This window comes from Colletes gigas, unplaced genomic scaffold (genome assembly GCF_013123115.1).
Source record: "Colletes gigas isolate AHSC1104 unplaced genomic scaffold, ASM1312311v1 Colletes_gigas_Sc00011, whole genome shotgun sequence".
In the NCBI taxonomy this organism is placed as follows: domain Eukaryota; kingdom Metazoa; phylum Arthropoda; class Insecta; order Hymenoptera; family Colletidae; genus Colletes; species Colletes gigas.
In genome coordinates, this window is record NW_025106640.1 from 3693578 (window position 1) to 3710347 (window position 16770).

The 16770-nt window shown below is 43.3% G+C and overlaps 1 protein-coding gene across 11 annotated transcripts in view; it reads right to left on the reverse strand.

The window, feature by feature from the left end:
• The window catches only part of LOC122398466 (phosphatase and actin regulator 4), a 267861-nt gene that overhangs the window by 189141 nt on the left and 61950 nt on the right, over positions 1–16770 (reverse strand). For all 11 annotated transcript variants that reach the window (XM_043398329.1, XM_043398322.1, XM_043398331.1 and 8 more), the window contains one exon: positions 449–613. In XM_043398329.1, coding sequence (XP_043254264.1) covers positions 449–613 — 165 coding nt within the window. The remainder of the gene's footprint in view (positions 1–448; positions 614–16770) is intronic.

Consider the following 16770-nt stretch of genomic DNA (forward strand, 5'->3'; position numbering starts at 1 on the left):
TTGATTCAGAAGAAAGTGAAATTTTTTTTTTTCCTCGAAAAATCTCTGGCTATCGATTTTTCTGAAAAATTCGATTTTCATTTTTGACAATTTTATTTGACGATTTACAGATAAATAGTCTAATACGTCTCTGTAGGTACCCATGAGCTCTACTGCAGAAATAAAATTCAAGAATATACATTCACTATTGTAGGAGTTATAGTCGTTTGAAAATTGAGTTTTTTAATCTCTTCCACACACTACAGCTGTACAATTCAGTGAATAGTTTCTCAACTGACCGCCATCCATGAGAAGGAAACGCTAAGATCACCGCATTTTCAAGTCGGTATGGCAGTCAGTTTGGGCCACGGAAGTTCATAAGTTATTAGGTCTACTCGTATAGTTCGTCTGTGATTGAACTCACAAAGTCTTGGAACGAAATGTTGAATTTTGATGAATTTATACTTACACAAGGAGGCGGCCTCGAACTTGTCCGATTTCTTTTTCCGTTTCCACTTCCACGGTTTGAAGAGTCTACCGAGGGCCGAGAACTTGCTTTTCCTTTCGAGGGGTGGTGTCCTCGCCCCCGACCCCAAGCTATTCGTCCGTAAAGCCGCCCCATTCTGTTTCTTTGCTGCAAGACAGACAAGAAATACTACAGATTAGTATCAATGAAAATTATATCACGCAAAGTATGGTCCATTATCGTCTATCGGTTTCGCCCGATGGGAAAATAACGTTGGGTCGCAAGCAACAGCGATCGCTGGTAAAACGAACGACTGCAACGTCCTCCGACCCGGTTGCACCCGCGTTATCGACTCGGAAGCTTTCCGCGTTTCCCCCGTTTTCCCAGAGAAAACCACCCGAGCTTTCTGCGTTACCGACGAGGGATGAAACAACCCTCGGAAGTCGCGGTTACCGCCCCAGCGAATCGATTACACCTTTCGTTTCGTTGACACTAATTGTCGTGGAAATATGGTTATCATTCGTCGTGATGGTTCGTTTGGGAAACAAATTTCGCGTACGTACGCGTCCGTAGAATATTGAGTTTCGTCGAAAAATTGATGAAACAATGTCGTTGGATGCGATAGATTGAAATTTTTAGTCAATTAATGCGAACGAGGTAGAAAAAAGTGAAAAAATGTTTCGGGGTTCTGTGATAGTCGAAAATAGTGAAATGTAAAACGTATGGTTTTTGGTGACGTTGAAAATTTTCGAAATAAAAATGGAAGAGCTTCGTGGAATGAAAAATCTAGGCTACCGCGTATAGTTGTCAGACGTTCGCAACAATTTCCCGAGAGTCGAACAAATCAATCAACTGCAACATTTTTTTTTTCTTTTAACTTTTATTCCATTTTTTTTATTTTCTACCGTCGAAGAAAGCCTCGCGGAAGCACGTAACCAGGAAAAGCGCATAAGGCACGACGATAATGCCATGAAAGATGGCTTCCATTTCCTTGATAGCAGGACTTATTTCCCGAGGTTATTGTACCCTTCGAGGAGGGAGATTCGCTCATAGATGTTGAATGAATATTTGCAGAAAATCATATCGAACGTGACCCGCGAGCTTCCATGGTTCGATTCCTCTTAACTCATTGTTAGACGGCCATGTCGATGTCACCATAAAATCAATACGCCGTTACTGTGGTCCCATAGACGTTTAATGGCTCCGCGGGTATGGCAAAAAACGAGAAAACGTCTCGAAAACCCGAGACGCGGTAAACTCGATCGTAGCTCTGATTTGCACGAGATTATAATTTACGTGTAAACCATTCCCATTTTTGAAAACTTCTAGAGGTGTAGAAAGGGATGCTGGTAGATCCAATTTTGAATTTTCGAATGATCTTCGCTTGTCTCGCGCGAATTAAATAACTAAAATAAAAAAAATCACACCCCCAAATTTGTATTTTTTTCCGATAGAACAATTTCTCCTTTGTAATTTCGATATCGCTGAATTAGGAAATATTGTTTGACACTTCTGACCCGGAACGAATAGGATTTCCCGTGTCTGACCTGTGCTCTGATATATCACGCGTGAAATATACGAGTTAAACGACGCGATCCGTTTAGCCTCGATGGGCCAAGATCATGAACGCCCCTCGAGAAATGGATTTCAGCCACGATTGAATAAACCCCGGCCCTAAATTCGACGAAAGAAGATCCCCCGGCCCATGTAATAGCCTGTCTACGACAGATGGATTTTGATAAACATCGAGCGCGCCCTGCGGGGGTGGTAAGAAACGCATCAGCATCAGTTGCAACGGGCCGTGCACAGACTATCTTTCGTGGCGAGGAACAGTGTGGATAAAGGCGTAAAGGGGATAAAGGGCGGCAGGGAGAGCGTTGTCAAAAGGCAATTTCGGGGAAGCTCCCTGCGGAGGAATAATGGATGATAACGTGCGGTAGGGCAGTTTCGTCGGGAACGACGATTATCAGCCTAAAGCACCCCTAGGGGGACACTTTCGCAGGATCTTAGAAAGCTAAATTCCTGGCACGGTGCGCGTCGTTGGATTTATTACGGACTACTGCAGTACAGTGAATTCTTAAAGATAGACTCCGGGGATAATTAAACGAAACCACTTCATCTCTTGTTCTGCTACACAGAACACAAATCTCTGTATCGTTTTTGATTTCAGTCATTTTTTAACGGCTCTCGATCTATCTAATTTTAGAATCTGAATTTTTTAAGTGTTGGTTGGACCGGAGTAGGAATAATGGATCGACGCATTCGCCCTATAGCTGCAGCGAAATCCAAGATCCAGGTGTGCACTTACCCCAAAGCCCAAGTTAAGTACACACCATTGTGTTTTCTAGACAAAAGAGCTACAGGCGAACGAAACCACGTGAAAAATACTCTTAAGCAGATTTGCAGTTGTCGTTTGCTGAATCTCCAAATAAAAAAGTCTGCTAAATTTCCACCTCATATATTACACAGGAGATTCAGATTCTCACGGAGGATAAAAGAATTAGAAATTAGACATCAACTTTGAGCGAGAAACGATTCGCCGCCAAACGGTTCAAACGATCAATGTCACGTTTCGGCGTGGGTGTTCGAAAATGACGTTCATCGAAATGAGCATTCCCCGGGCCGACAAATGGATGGAACTGGCGAACGAACAGCCCACTCGTCGTCGTTTGGAGCAACACAGTGGAAACGCGGCGGATCGAACGCGATTCCGTCGATCCAGCGACGCAGCGTAAGTTCGATTTCTGAATGCCGAGAGTTTTCTCGGGATGCGAGCGGACTCAATGCCATCAGAAATGGCTTAGCGGACGGGCTCTTGGCACGAGATTCGAGGGGAAGGCATTCCTTGGCAACCGTCACGGCCGATCGTGGGTCAAAATTACTCGAAGAACGCTCGATCTATCGAGTATGCGATATCCGTTTCGAACTGCTCGACATTGATCGAGCCGCGCGGATGTTTGAAGTTCAAGAGAGCCCTTTCGAATGCGAGTCATGCTACACCGGAAACGACGATGTCCTACCATCTACTGGATTCGATACTGCCTCTATATTCCCAACTCTCATCAAGATTTTCAGAGATTCTTCGATCCGGAGTCGAACATGTTCTTCGAATCTCTCTCAATTTTATGTACTGTCACGAATGTGAGATTGAACAAGTGGTAAGAATTATTATTATTCATTTATTAACGGAAATAAATATAATTAATTTACAATACGTTGCAAGGATAACTTTAGACTTTCTAATTACTGTTCAATTTATATAGTAATCTGAGGGTTGGAGGATCTTATCTAGATTCGCATTTCAAATATAGAAGAGCAGTTACATTTTATTGAAATCACCTTCCTCCCGCGATAATTTCTTTCGCGAACGATAGAATAAAATTGCCGCGGAGGAGAGTTGGCTAACAGCTTGCAAACCTGTTAAATTTAATAGAGGGGAACCGGAGGGGAGGAAATCGGTCATGAAATCGGTTTCACGAGCCGAACGGTACAGGCGAGTGCCAATTTGTCTCCCGTTTTTTACGCGTCTTGCGGCGATAATGGGTCGGGTCGCGTTAAGATGCATCGCGATCTAGAACAATGAGAACTGCACTCCATCGTCGCGTTAATATTGCCATTGTCCGTTGCATTGTAGACGATGCACATCGGTGCAACGGGTCTCGACGGGCTTTGATGCGCGTGAATAGGCCTCCTAGGCACCGGAAGCTCTTTGTCGTGTCAATTATTCCGCTTCGGCGTCGAGCGACCGATATACCGCCTTCCTTCCCTTTTCTCGACGAGTCTTGACAACGGTACCCAGCCCCGTAAATCACCGATGATCGACGATGAGTCTGCGAAACGCCAATCGCCGGACGATGACGCGGATCGAACCACGTCGCTGGGATTTTTTGAACGTCATCATTTTTTAACCCCTCGGCTCGGGGACGTTCATTCACTACAGTCAAACGGTTAATTCAACAGTTCAGATAGATAGAAAATACCCATTCGAGTACATATTTCCGTATTGCAATTTTCTTTTCTTCGATTCAAATTTTACCAAACGATAAATTCAAATCCCAAGTTATCAAACTTTTTCTCATTTCGTTATCGAGAGATTTGATTTTTATATATTCTGGAATATCGTCGACTCTTTTCCGTCCAGTAAGGCAAAATTAATCCTACTCGATGGCGGGTTGAAAGGATTCCAACGAAATCCGCCTTCATAAATGCCGCGAGGATCCCGTTTGGCGTGCAAACAAACCGAATCCGCGTTAACGCACGATCCTACGGACAAATTTGGGGGTTGCGGAGGATCCGACAGACACGCTCGTGGGTAGATCGCGACTAGGAGGGCCGATTTCAATGAACTTGCTTTTTTGATAAACGAGAGCCAGACGAATGCACGTGGACAGCTGATGGATGAAGTTCGCCGGAATATTCGACGCGACTAAAGCTCATGCGTTGCAAAAATAAGGCGATTTATTATAAATAACCGTGATAGATTCTATGCAAAGGCAGAGTTACTATCCTGGGAATAAATTTGACTGTTTCTAGAATTAATTTCGATGCATCGATCGTAATCAAATTTTTCATGGAACTTGTGTTTACTTATATTTATCTAGATTTATTTTATTTAACAACTAATTTTGTAACGTGCCAGAGAATGGATTGTTTGTAACGAGTTTCCGGTACTGTGAGTACTTGGAGATATTTCAAAAAATTCTTTGCACATCGAAATGATTAAAGTGTTAGAAAATGCGTGAAAAAGAACTGGGAAAGGAATTCGAAATCCTCGACCTTCGGAGCAAGTGTCGAGTGCCTCTTACGGAATGCTTTCGAGATTCCCACGGCGCGCCACGGAATGTTCAACCCTCAACGGTCGACAATTTTTTTTACGATACTTGGTAAACGATAAAATATCGGATAAACGCAGAGAAAATGCCGATGAGAATGAGAATGAAACGTTTAAAAATTTTGTTCATAATAGTACTACGCATCGTTTGAACTAAAATCCTTAAAAAATGCAAAATTGTCGAAGATACACGGCTTCGAACACAAGAAAGTGATTCTTGCAATAAACATAGTTTAAATAATTATTATTATGAAGGATGTTAGTCCATACAACGCGTAGTACTATTATGAATAAAATGTCGTTCGACTTTATATTCTAGATCAAAGGGAAAAAATGCTAGACTACAATAACATTTATTATTTCATGCAAAGTCAATAGAACGTAACGAAAAAAAAATATTTGTATCATGAAATGTTAAAGAACATATGTGGAAAGTGGTGAACAGTTTCATCGAACCCTTATGCTGTAAAAGAATCGTCAGATATCGCTACTCGTTTTAACATTTTACTCGAATTACAAAACCAGGAGCGGTTCAAGATCCCTTGGAACAATTACGCTCGGCGATTGTTGCAGCCGGGAATGCCTGTTGCTTCAAAGCGACGCCTATGACCAGAATGGCCCTTATGCCTCGGAGAATGGCGACATATTGCCGCGGTTCCAGCGACATTCGAGTCCGACGCCGGTAATATCGAAGCCGCAGGCACGTCATCGCCCCACGCGTATCATCCTAACAACGATAATTAATCCCCGCCCGGCGGCTAGGTTTCCGCAGTACCACGGTTTCCGGCTTTGAAAACCCGCCCCCGCCCGGTAAACGACGAAAATTGAAAGTCGCGACCACGCCCGTCCTCGAGTGCCATCCAGGAAGGGTTGTTCTCGATTGCGCGGAGTTGCGTTCGCCTCCAAGAGACGTTATTTAATTGAAACGTTTAAACTGTTACGCCGGAAGAGGGTCGAAACCCGTTTCATATTTTCGCGGAGATCGACTTTTTAATCTCGTAACGTTCTATTTGGAAGAGCTCAAAGCGTAAATTGAAAATCGAGACCCTTAAAAATTGCCCGTAAAAAACATTCGAACGTTCGAGTTCCAGTTGATTAAAGAGAGATAAATCGAACGAGCTTCTAATTTTGCACGGTTTTTTTTTTCAAATTCGTACAGCGCGGTGTATTTCCATCCGTCGAAAAAGGACGTCCGTATTCAAAGTTGCCTCCCTTTATCGCCTCGTTTTATTTCCCCGGGTCTCGCGAATCAATACACCCTCGCGAACGTATTCGAAGACCTTGTTGTGCCTCTTCCGTGTCCCACGCTATTAATTTATCGCAAGAGCAGCGGCGCATGAAAGATCGGCCAGCGTCCAATCACGATCCCGTGGCGGAAAACATCGACATCGTCGACGGCGTCTACCCTCCCGCGAATTAATCGCGCGCCGACAACGGGGTAACTTTCGTCCCGGTCGATCGATGAATCCTGACGTCTGGACATCGGACGACCCCTCGAGATTATCGCGACGAAATTTCGTACAGCCCCTCGCGGAGAAGACGTTCTAACGAAGTAACGAGTTCCAGACGTTTTCGGCGCTTCGAGACCGAGCGAAAAAGTGCAAAGATAAAGCGAGGGCGGTGCAGCGGTTAGGGCACGTTGCCCCGACCACGGCTCCGGCCCTCGCGGAGGGCTCGCGAGAGCAAGGGATGCTGGGGAGTTGCCATGACGACACCACAGTGTTTTCCGTTCCCCAATTACCTGGCCGCTGGTTGTCAACTCGAACCCCTAAACACATTCCCGCGGCAACGAGGCGAAGGTGGCGAGCACAGGTGTACTCCGGATCCAGCACTGCCTCGAGACACACTCGCGTCTGAAGTGCGCCACCCAGCTCTTCGGAACAAAAGCATCGCGAATAATCGTTTACTCTGGCCGACCGCGACGCGCGCTCCTCCATCGTCGCCCTATCCGCCGTTTCCAGCGAAATCGAACCCGAACGAAAACAGGACGAACGTGAAATTAATTATTTATTACGCTGGGACCATCGACAATTTATTTGCACCGAAGACATTAAAACGATAGACGCTAGAAACAAATTTTTATTCGTTATAGAGAACCATGGTGAAGTTTTAAAAATCCAGTCGAATAATTATTTTACAATTTTTGCTTGAAATAGCGAATGGGTCGTTTGGACCATTACCAGTATTAATTGTGGAGGTACAGAGAATATTTTTTTGCAAAGTCTACAAACGAGAACGTCGATGAAGCAATACAGCGGTCAAATTGAACGTTCCCCTCGACTATAATAATTAAAATAAATGATCCTTTAAACTCTTGTTTTCCATCACTAACTCCCCGGTTAAATCGAGCCAGATTTGAAATCTGTTTTCATCGGACGATTAATAAATCTACAGAAAGATTATTTACCATTAAATTATTCGATTCAAGTGCCCGTATGTACCCGTACATATTGAAACCCCGATTCATCCTTTAATTAATGCAGGTAATGCGTACAATTAATCCGAGCAGTGTACGAGCGGATTTTCGTGAACACCGAGCAGTTATCGCAACAAACGAGCTGATTAAATTGCGTTACGATTACACATTGTCGTTCGAGGTTTTCTCGCTGAAACTCTGAGCAACACCCGCGAAATTTAACGAAACGTCACGCTCGAGTGGCTTTCAAGGAGCCTGTGAAAAAGTCTCGAAGCTGAAACGCGTTTCGTTGGTGGACGTCGCCGTCAATAAGAGAATGAGCCAGCGACTCTCAACTTTGTCGGTGATACGGTGCAAAAAACCGTAAAATGGATTCTTCCGCGGTAGGTAGAAATGTTGGCATCGGGGAGAACGCGTGGGACGGTTCGCGAAGAAAGTAACTTAACTTCTGGGCTCTTAGGAAGTTTAACAAATCCTGACGATCCTCGCGGATGCACTATTTACCTCCGGTCCCTCGAATCCGAAGCAAATTGCACCGCAAATACGCGTGACAAATATTATGGAACTCTGTATAAATGTTTCTTACGAAGTTGACTCGCATTAAGTAATTATATTCTTTATTCGTGTCTCAATTTCTCAACAATAAATTCTAATAAAACAAATCGAAGCTGGCAGTTGCTTTTTGTCGAAAATCCTGTCGTTCAAAGTTTCCATATTTACCGTGGAAAATCATGGAACGAATAATCGTTAACGGCTGAGCGACAAGTGCCACTTACAAAGGCTTCGTTGGTGCAATTTATTTGTCCCGCTCCAGACTGGTAAAATGGAATTAATCGTGAATAATGAATCGTTTCATTAAAACATATTCATTATCCACGACGGGGTCAAAGATACATTTTAATATCAAAATATTGTGTCTCTTCGAAATAAATATCCAGCGACCGTATCGCGACTTAAAAAACATTGCATCGAACAGGAAAAATGAGAGAAAAATTATTCTGCTCGTTTCGATTAGACCTCGATGTCGCTGCTTTCATAGACGCGTGTATGGTCTCGATAAATATGCAAATAATTGAGTCTAACCGAGCTCCGAACGCCCGCCGGAGTCATCGATTCCAGCGGCTCTCAAACGCAAAATACGCGTTATTTTCGAGCCGCCTGCGTCGAACAAGCCCGGCATTATGAACCTACGCGCGAGCATGAGTCAGCGACGGCCGTTAAGCATAGTTGTCGACCCGGTGCGCAAGAAGAACCGAGTCCAATCCGAACGAACGGTTCCCCAGGTCTCTTTCTTCGTCCCGGCGATCCTGTTTCGCTGCTTTTTGTTTCTAGACCACTTGGTCAGTCTGCTTATCGTACAGGTGTAAACGTTCCTTGTCTCCGTTGATGATCGCGACGATGACTGGTCGACGTATCGAGACTCGCCTCGCGGGTTGCAATTACGTCGATCGCGTTACCATTATACAATTACGCGCGTGCGCGGGCAACTTCAAAGCGCAGTCGTGCTTTTTATTCGATTAATCAAATTGCATTGGTCCTGGTCAGGTCCGATGGGATTCGTTGAATTTTGGTAATCACAATTTCGCCGCGTTAACGTGCAAAGCGTCGTGTTTACGAACACCCATTCGGCAAAATTATCAAATACAAAGTGTACGGATTCGTTTCGCGTTTGGGAGTAATTATTATCTGTACAGATTTTAGTTTGCTACCACTTTATCGTCGGTACGCAACAAATAACGAGTCGAATAAACTCGTAAATGAGATCAACACGAAGTAACTTCGAATAACTGAATACTAAAGTTGACGATTTTTAAAAAAACAGCTCGATTAAATAAATTACTCTTTATTTATGCGTTTCGTTGTGGGTCGTGAAAGACCCTATTGAAATAAAATTCCCCAAAGCGATCGAATGCTCTTTTTCTTTTGATAGGGTAACGTATCGTTCGACTCGGTCGAGGAAGCAACACGCCGGAAGACGCGTTGTGAACGCAGCCGTACAACCAGCACCGTTATTCCCCACCCCGTAAGCCAAACACGGTGTGAACGTACTCGACGAGCGCTTACTACGCGCAGTATATTACGCGGCGAGTAATGCGTTTACCTTGGCGTACAGTGCGTGCTACGCGCAGTTATCTGCGTGCCCTGCCAGTCACGCAACCATGAAGAACACGTGACCGAATCGACGCAATAATTCGACGGGCATTCCCTTTCGTCGGAAACGACGTTACGGTGCTATCTTCGCGAACCTCTCGCTTGCAAACTCCTACAATCGCGGGAAAACTCTCGAAATTAATCGAGCAATCTCACAGGGGGAATCTCGACACTGAAATTCGTGTATCAGTGTTATCAAATTATTCGCAAAACCTTAGCCTTGGTCGTTCGACTGCTATTTCTCTCGATATTTTCAATTTCAAACTAAATTCGCTGCTCGAAATAATTTTTAAAATACGCGTCGCGCTGGCGAATCGAAATAAAACCGTCCCGTTAAATGATCAAAGCGAAATGTAAATAAATTGTACGATCGAACGACGGAAACGTTAAAAATATGTATCTGGAACGAGGGGGTTACCCCCTGGTTAATAATTTATTTACACCGTGCAATAATTCAAAGTTACGTATGTCTTTCGCGTCCCAAGTATTCAGGGCGGAATGTGCATTATAAATTGCTGAAATTTAGACGAACTTGAGCCGTTTCTCGCGGGTCAATCGTTCGGTTGACTCCCGTAAAATTGGAGGCAATGACGTCGCATGATTATTTCAACCGTAGAGCGCAAACAGTGGACGCGGGCAGCAGCTTGCGGTTGTTTTATGCGACCGAAATATCCACGTTCGGAGCTTTTACCTTCGGATAACACGGTTACACGGCTGTACGCGCATGTAAAGATAAAATTTTTTTATATAAACGCGACCGGTACACGACGAGGGAAGGATCAAAACGTGACTTGGATTAAGGCTGGCTGCGCGAAACGAACCGGCTTATGAAAGGAACCAGCGAAAATATTGTACACGAACGTGTAGAAAAAGAAAAACACGCTCCCTCCCTTGTACTTACGTTAACGCTGCTGTTTAATACTCGTAACGTGCTTTAAAATATTTTACAGTCGCGCGAACCGTGAAACGAAATTTTAATTATTACGCCCTTCGTTTCTTTTCTTACCGCATTCGTGGTTATCTTTCGCGCAAATTAATATAACGAAGGTTGAGTTCGAAGAGGCTCGAAATTCGCGTGTGGTTTAAATTTTCAGATATTTCACCCGAATTTTGCGATACGCGTTGCAACTAAGTTCGTTGCTTTGTGCATTAAAAGGTTCGTGTGAGCCGTAAATAAGCGGCGGCTTCCGGTACGAGGTACGCAACAGGGAAACACACGAGGAACAAGCTTTTTCAGTCGCGCGTAATGTATTCCTATAATAAAAAAATCCGAGTCGACGGGAAATGTCTGCCTCAGCGCGTACTGCCATGTCGAGGAAAATATTATATCGAGTAAGCTAAAAAAAAAAAAAAGAATTTAATCGTCATTAAATCGCGAAACATCTAGAAGAAACTCGTTCGACGAGCATATTTCTATCGAGTCACGAATAATCATAATTTCTCGTCGATTTTAATATCTCAAAGAAAGCAACTCTTTTCCTTGATTTGTTGTGTACCGTATTGCTCGCGATAGAGGCGAAACTACAAAACTTCTTTAATATCGTGCTTAAAAAAGTTCGCGTTGATTTCTTCCGAACTTGAGACGTTAATGCACAGGGTCTTTCGTTCTTCTTTATTTTCGAGCATGGAAATCCAATCGCGGTGCGCGAACGCAAAGTCGGGAATTTAGATTCTCTCGCGACGGAAGTTTAAACTATTTTTTTTGCGAACGAGGAGGAATATTCGATCGTCGAGGGGGGGGGGAGGGCCGAGTTATTGCAAATCGGCTATTATTACGACGCCTGGCTTCCCGACCTTTTCTCGTATTCATGATAATCGCACACGCGCCCGTTAGTTTCACACAGAGGCGTACTCGGCCTTTCCTCCATCGGATTCCGCCATCTCAGCGCATCGACGACGCGAATCTATATTTCTATTTACGATGTGGCGCTTTCGAAATTAATTTTACGACCGAAATATAATTTTAGCTTCGAAAAACTTAGGGATCGATTCTATAGAAATAGAATAAACGGACCGAAGTTTCAAATTAGCGATCGATTTTAAAATTTAGAGACCACACACACTGTTGGTGGAAAATATTAAGAAGAAGCGGTAAAATTTAAATCACCCTCGAGAGTTCCGTGCACTCGGTAAAGTCGAGCTCATTTAAGAGACGCATCGGTAAGATTCGATTTCTAACCGCGTCTTCGTTAATAACGCGAAGAGGATTCCAATGGAACACTTTCTACTCTCTCACGGTGGTATTCGTGACCAGTGGTACTGCACCGGTGTGCTCGTCGGCTTCGTGCACCTGACAAACGAAACTGACGTCAAGATAAACGTTTATCTGGCAGATGCGAGCGGACGTCGGAAATTCCGAGATCGCTGCTTCGTGGAACGAACTTCGCGAGGATCTATTAATTAAGTTTGCGCGAAACTTGGAGACAAGTAGATTTAATCGCATCACCGTACACCTGCCGGACCATTAGTAATTTAATAAACAACGGGGACGTAATACGTCTTTTTCGCTGCGCGCGGCGAGCAAATTAATATTTTAATATTTAAACGAGAAGCTTCCCGCGTTTGAGTTCGACAGAGTCCTGCGCATGATGGATTCGTTCTTCTGCACTTCGGTACTCGAAACATCTCCGAGCGGACTATAATTATGGATGGAATGCATGACGCAAGTTTCAGATTATACAGGATGAGTCTAAACGAGTGTCAGCAGGTAATGAAAGTACGAACTGCGCACGTGAAATATTACTGCATGTAGAGTCGAAGGATGTGCATGAATAAACGAGTGACAAACTCGATGACAGATATACTAGAAAGACGCAATAAACTTATCATTGAATATCATAAGCAATAGAAAAGTTGAATGAAAATGTTTGTGACTGAGGAACGGATGGCACGTGGAATATTTTTGAGAAATCTTCAAGTAAAATTTGTTAGATATATAACAAAGAAGTATACAATTTCTGATTACTAAACAATAAAATTGTTCTGTGTACATTTGTAAATGAGTATACTTTTGTGGATCAGAGAATGGAACTACGAGCGTACGAAGCATTTGAGGCGACAGATTCTCAAGTGAAATTTGGTGTTAGAGGAGTGATAGTAGACGGTGTTTGCTCGCGTGACGCCTGTCGAATGGACGCACAAATAAAGATCAATTGCCAGTGTTGACGGAAACAGTGCCCCATAATCTTGTAGACAGAATATCGCCACGTGCAACACCTGTCGATCAGGGGCGACGTCGATCGCACGGGACACGTTTAGCCGCATGCACGCGCTCGATCGTCCGATAAAACGCGTCCTGATTTTTCTCACGACCGTATCGCGTTGCCTAAGCGAGCTAAACGCACCTTCGCGTCGGTCACGCGACGCTCGTGAATGGAAATCGCGATAGAAATTACGATCGAGACGGCGCGAAAAAAAGAGCATCAACAGAAACCAGGTTTCGAGAACGATCGAGAGTCTCGTAGATCCTCGAAAAAATTTCGAACAAAAATTTGGCCAACTTTGTTTTGCATATGAAACAAATATCGTGATTGAAATAATATTCTGCTCGAATTAACCGAATGAAAGAACGTCGATTTTTTATATTCCCGCAGACTCTCGATGCCTGCTTTAATTATGGACCCATTAACGACGCGGATTCACCGACCGCATCGAGGGAAATATTTATTCCGATAAAGGACGAAAATGTCACGCTACGAATATTACTCACAAAGGGCGGGCTAATTCGTCTTGCCGTCTAACGAGATTAATTAGCGACAGGTTGTTTCGCAGCAACGGGCGCATAGATCAACGGGAAATACACTGAACAGAATTTCAATCGGGCTGAAAATCCCGTTCAGGATGAAAATCGCGAAATTTGCGACGAATGTCGCGCGGCAACCAGGGAAAACTAATTTATTTCTACTTGAGATATTCACGGACCAGCCAATGTCAGTTACACGCCAGCCGCGAGACATATTTCAGACACAAATTCGACAATTAGAGTCGCGCCGATTATAAAATGAATATGAAATCCCCACGGAACATTTCCTTGACACTTTCTCGATTTATTTCCCTTTGAACGATCCTTCCTTACGCTTCGACACGGTTTCGATAAGCCTGCGATTTTTATGCAACCGTGTATCCGTCAACGAACAATGTTTAATCGATGATAAACGAACCTAACGAAATTATTTTTCTTCGGAGTAAACGGGGGATTCCTTTGGACGCGTGACGAAACGAAAATACCGAAGAATGCACGGAACAAGATAAAGTATGTCCGGTCTTCGAAAATAGAGCTCGCGAAAACGCGGGTGGCGGCGATTATTTTTGTAAACGTCGCCCGACTGGAAACGGTCTTTCCAATTCCCTTCGTACAAAAAAATTTATACCAAAAATATTCCGTCGAAAAGGTATACTTTCTCGAGGAGAGCCAAAAAGATTTATGATCCAATCGTATCATCGTTTCCCAATGCAGCTAATAATATTGTTATTGCCCAATGCAGCTGACACAACCTTACTTGATTTATATACGTGTCACGAGTACACCGCGAAGATTGTTGACTGAATTCTCTTGGGGTTGAAAGGCCTAAGATTGCCAATCTTGGGTAAGATTGTATTTACGTCTATTTCGAGTACCAATAGCGGGTGTGTTTTCGCGTTGCAGGCACTCGATATAAACGTGTCTTGATTTGTTCTGCAAGTGTCGTCTACTAATTTACAAACGAAGCTAAAAGATTTCGTCTTGATTTTGTCTACGCTTTGTTCGAAACGCCGTTTCTTTCAGCTCGGTGCTAAATAAAAGACACTTTCGGTGCCACGCGCTGACCTAACGCAGTCGACAGAAACAAATTGCGGCGCCAGATCGAGATTCGATTCGTCGGTGGTACCTTGAATTTTGCTGGACCGTTTTCAAAAGTTCACGACCTTGAAAAATAAATTACACAACGTTCATGAAATACCAGTGGTTAGTACGGATGCAAATTAAATGTTTTATTATCTAATCCTTTCGTTTCGCTGTAAAAAAAATACACAAACTATTGAATTTGTATCTCCTCAAACTTCTGTTAATCTTTTCTCGTTGAAAATTATAAAGTGATAACGGTTTTCCAAAAAGTTCCAATTACACTGATTAAACGGAACCTATTTAAAAAGTTCCATAATTGTTTCAACCCCTCTTAGAAACCGTTTATTCTTCGCGATTCTAAAGGAAGCTTCCTCCGGGCTAAATAAGTATTTCTACCTTCTTATCTTGACCATCGTCGGAAAACTACAGCCAAGAAGATTGCTCGTATTACGAAACCAAGTAGAACAAACAGTCTACTTGCAGTTTACGTAAATGTAAATTCTTGATGCAGTTATTCTCCACTAGAGATAGACGAAATTTTATTCGAACGACAGTCGACGAACGAAAACACCGCGTAGCTACTTATTCCGAGCTAAAATTCGATATTTTTACCCAGCAAAGGGGCAATCATATATTTTTGTTTTAAATATCGTTTTTACATATCGATGTTCGCAACTACATTTCACAGATTTTGACGGAACAAAATGATGAAATAAATTATTCGGTGCCAGGGGATCGTGTTCAACGACGACTAGACACACTTTTCGTGCAAAGTTCAAACTGTCATCGCGCGACGTTAGGAACAATGCCGTTTACGCAACGAGAAATAGCATTGACAGATTCCCGTTGCCGTTGTCCCAGTTACTTTGTACAATAGTTACATAAAACTGGCGATAAACGCAACGGCCCATACTGATTTGGCGATCTGCCACGCCATCGACGTTTCTGCCCATCCTCCGGTTCGCCATATTTACCGATCCGCGCTGTCCAACAATTACTACCAATGGATTTAATCGAATAATACAAAGCGAAACACACGGGCCGCGTTGAATACGAGAAACGACAAGGAACAGCGGATTCGTCGTCGAAATCCATTGTGGCCTGTTACAGAAATTAAACGCGAAAATATTAACGTTCGACCTGCGTGCTTGTTACCTGAATTAGCGGAATAAAATCCGCGAGAAGTCGAACTACAATTGTTCGTTATCTACTCTAAAACTCATTTGGCACATTATCGGTTGTTCGAATATTGTGTAAAATGTATTTGCCGTTTCTATAGATGACTGATTGCACAATGGACTTCTCAAGGTATTTGGCACTCGACGAGTCACTACTAACCCATTGTCTTCGATAATCGATAAAAGATGATCGAAGCTATTAGGTTCGCGCATTACGGCTGCACTATATCGCAAATACACGAATGTTATTTGTTTTCTTTATTAAGAAGTTATTGCTTCATACACAGCTTTTCAGTGAATCGATTTTAGTCGTTTCTATTAAAAAACTGATTCCAAATTCGATTCTTTCACGAGAATTGAACATTTCTACCGCAACACCTCGGTGCCGCAATTTCAGTTGCAATTTCGCCTCTAAACTCGCAGTTTGCATCGTTTGCCTGGGATTCTACGCAAGACACGGACGATTAACGGAGGATTAACCGTAACTGCTGAGCGCGCTTTAAAGCGTCTCTACTTCGTGACAAACGACTCGTTGTAAAAGAATTAAGTTGGGAAATTGAGGAAACGAAACGTCGAAAGGGCTTTGAAAATCTTTCTCCATTCTATCGCCAATAGTACTGATTTCAAAGACTATGAAAATACACAGTAATCGAATGTTTCGAAAATTGATTTCGGATCGCTGACTCATACCCACTCAAGATAAACGACAATCTAAATACGTTCTATCGAGAAACCAAAATTACTGCTAATCTATTCGTCTAATCCAGGCACATCGTTTTCGCCTGATTCTAATCATCCAATCCCCTTCCCCCCTTGGAGAAAAGACGTTCTCCTATTCCGATTACCAGCACGCGCGAGCATGCATCTCCGAGAGAGAGTCAATCAAATTACCCATCAACGATGCATTTCCCTTAATGCCTTAAC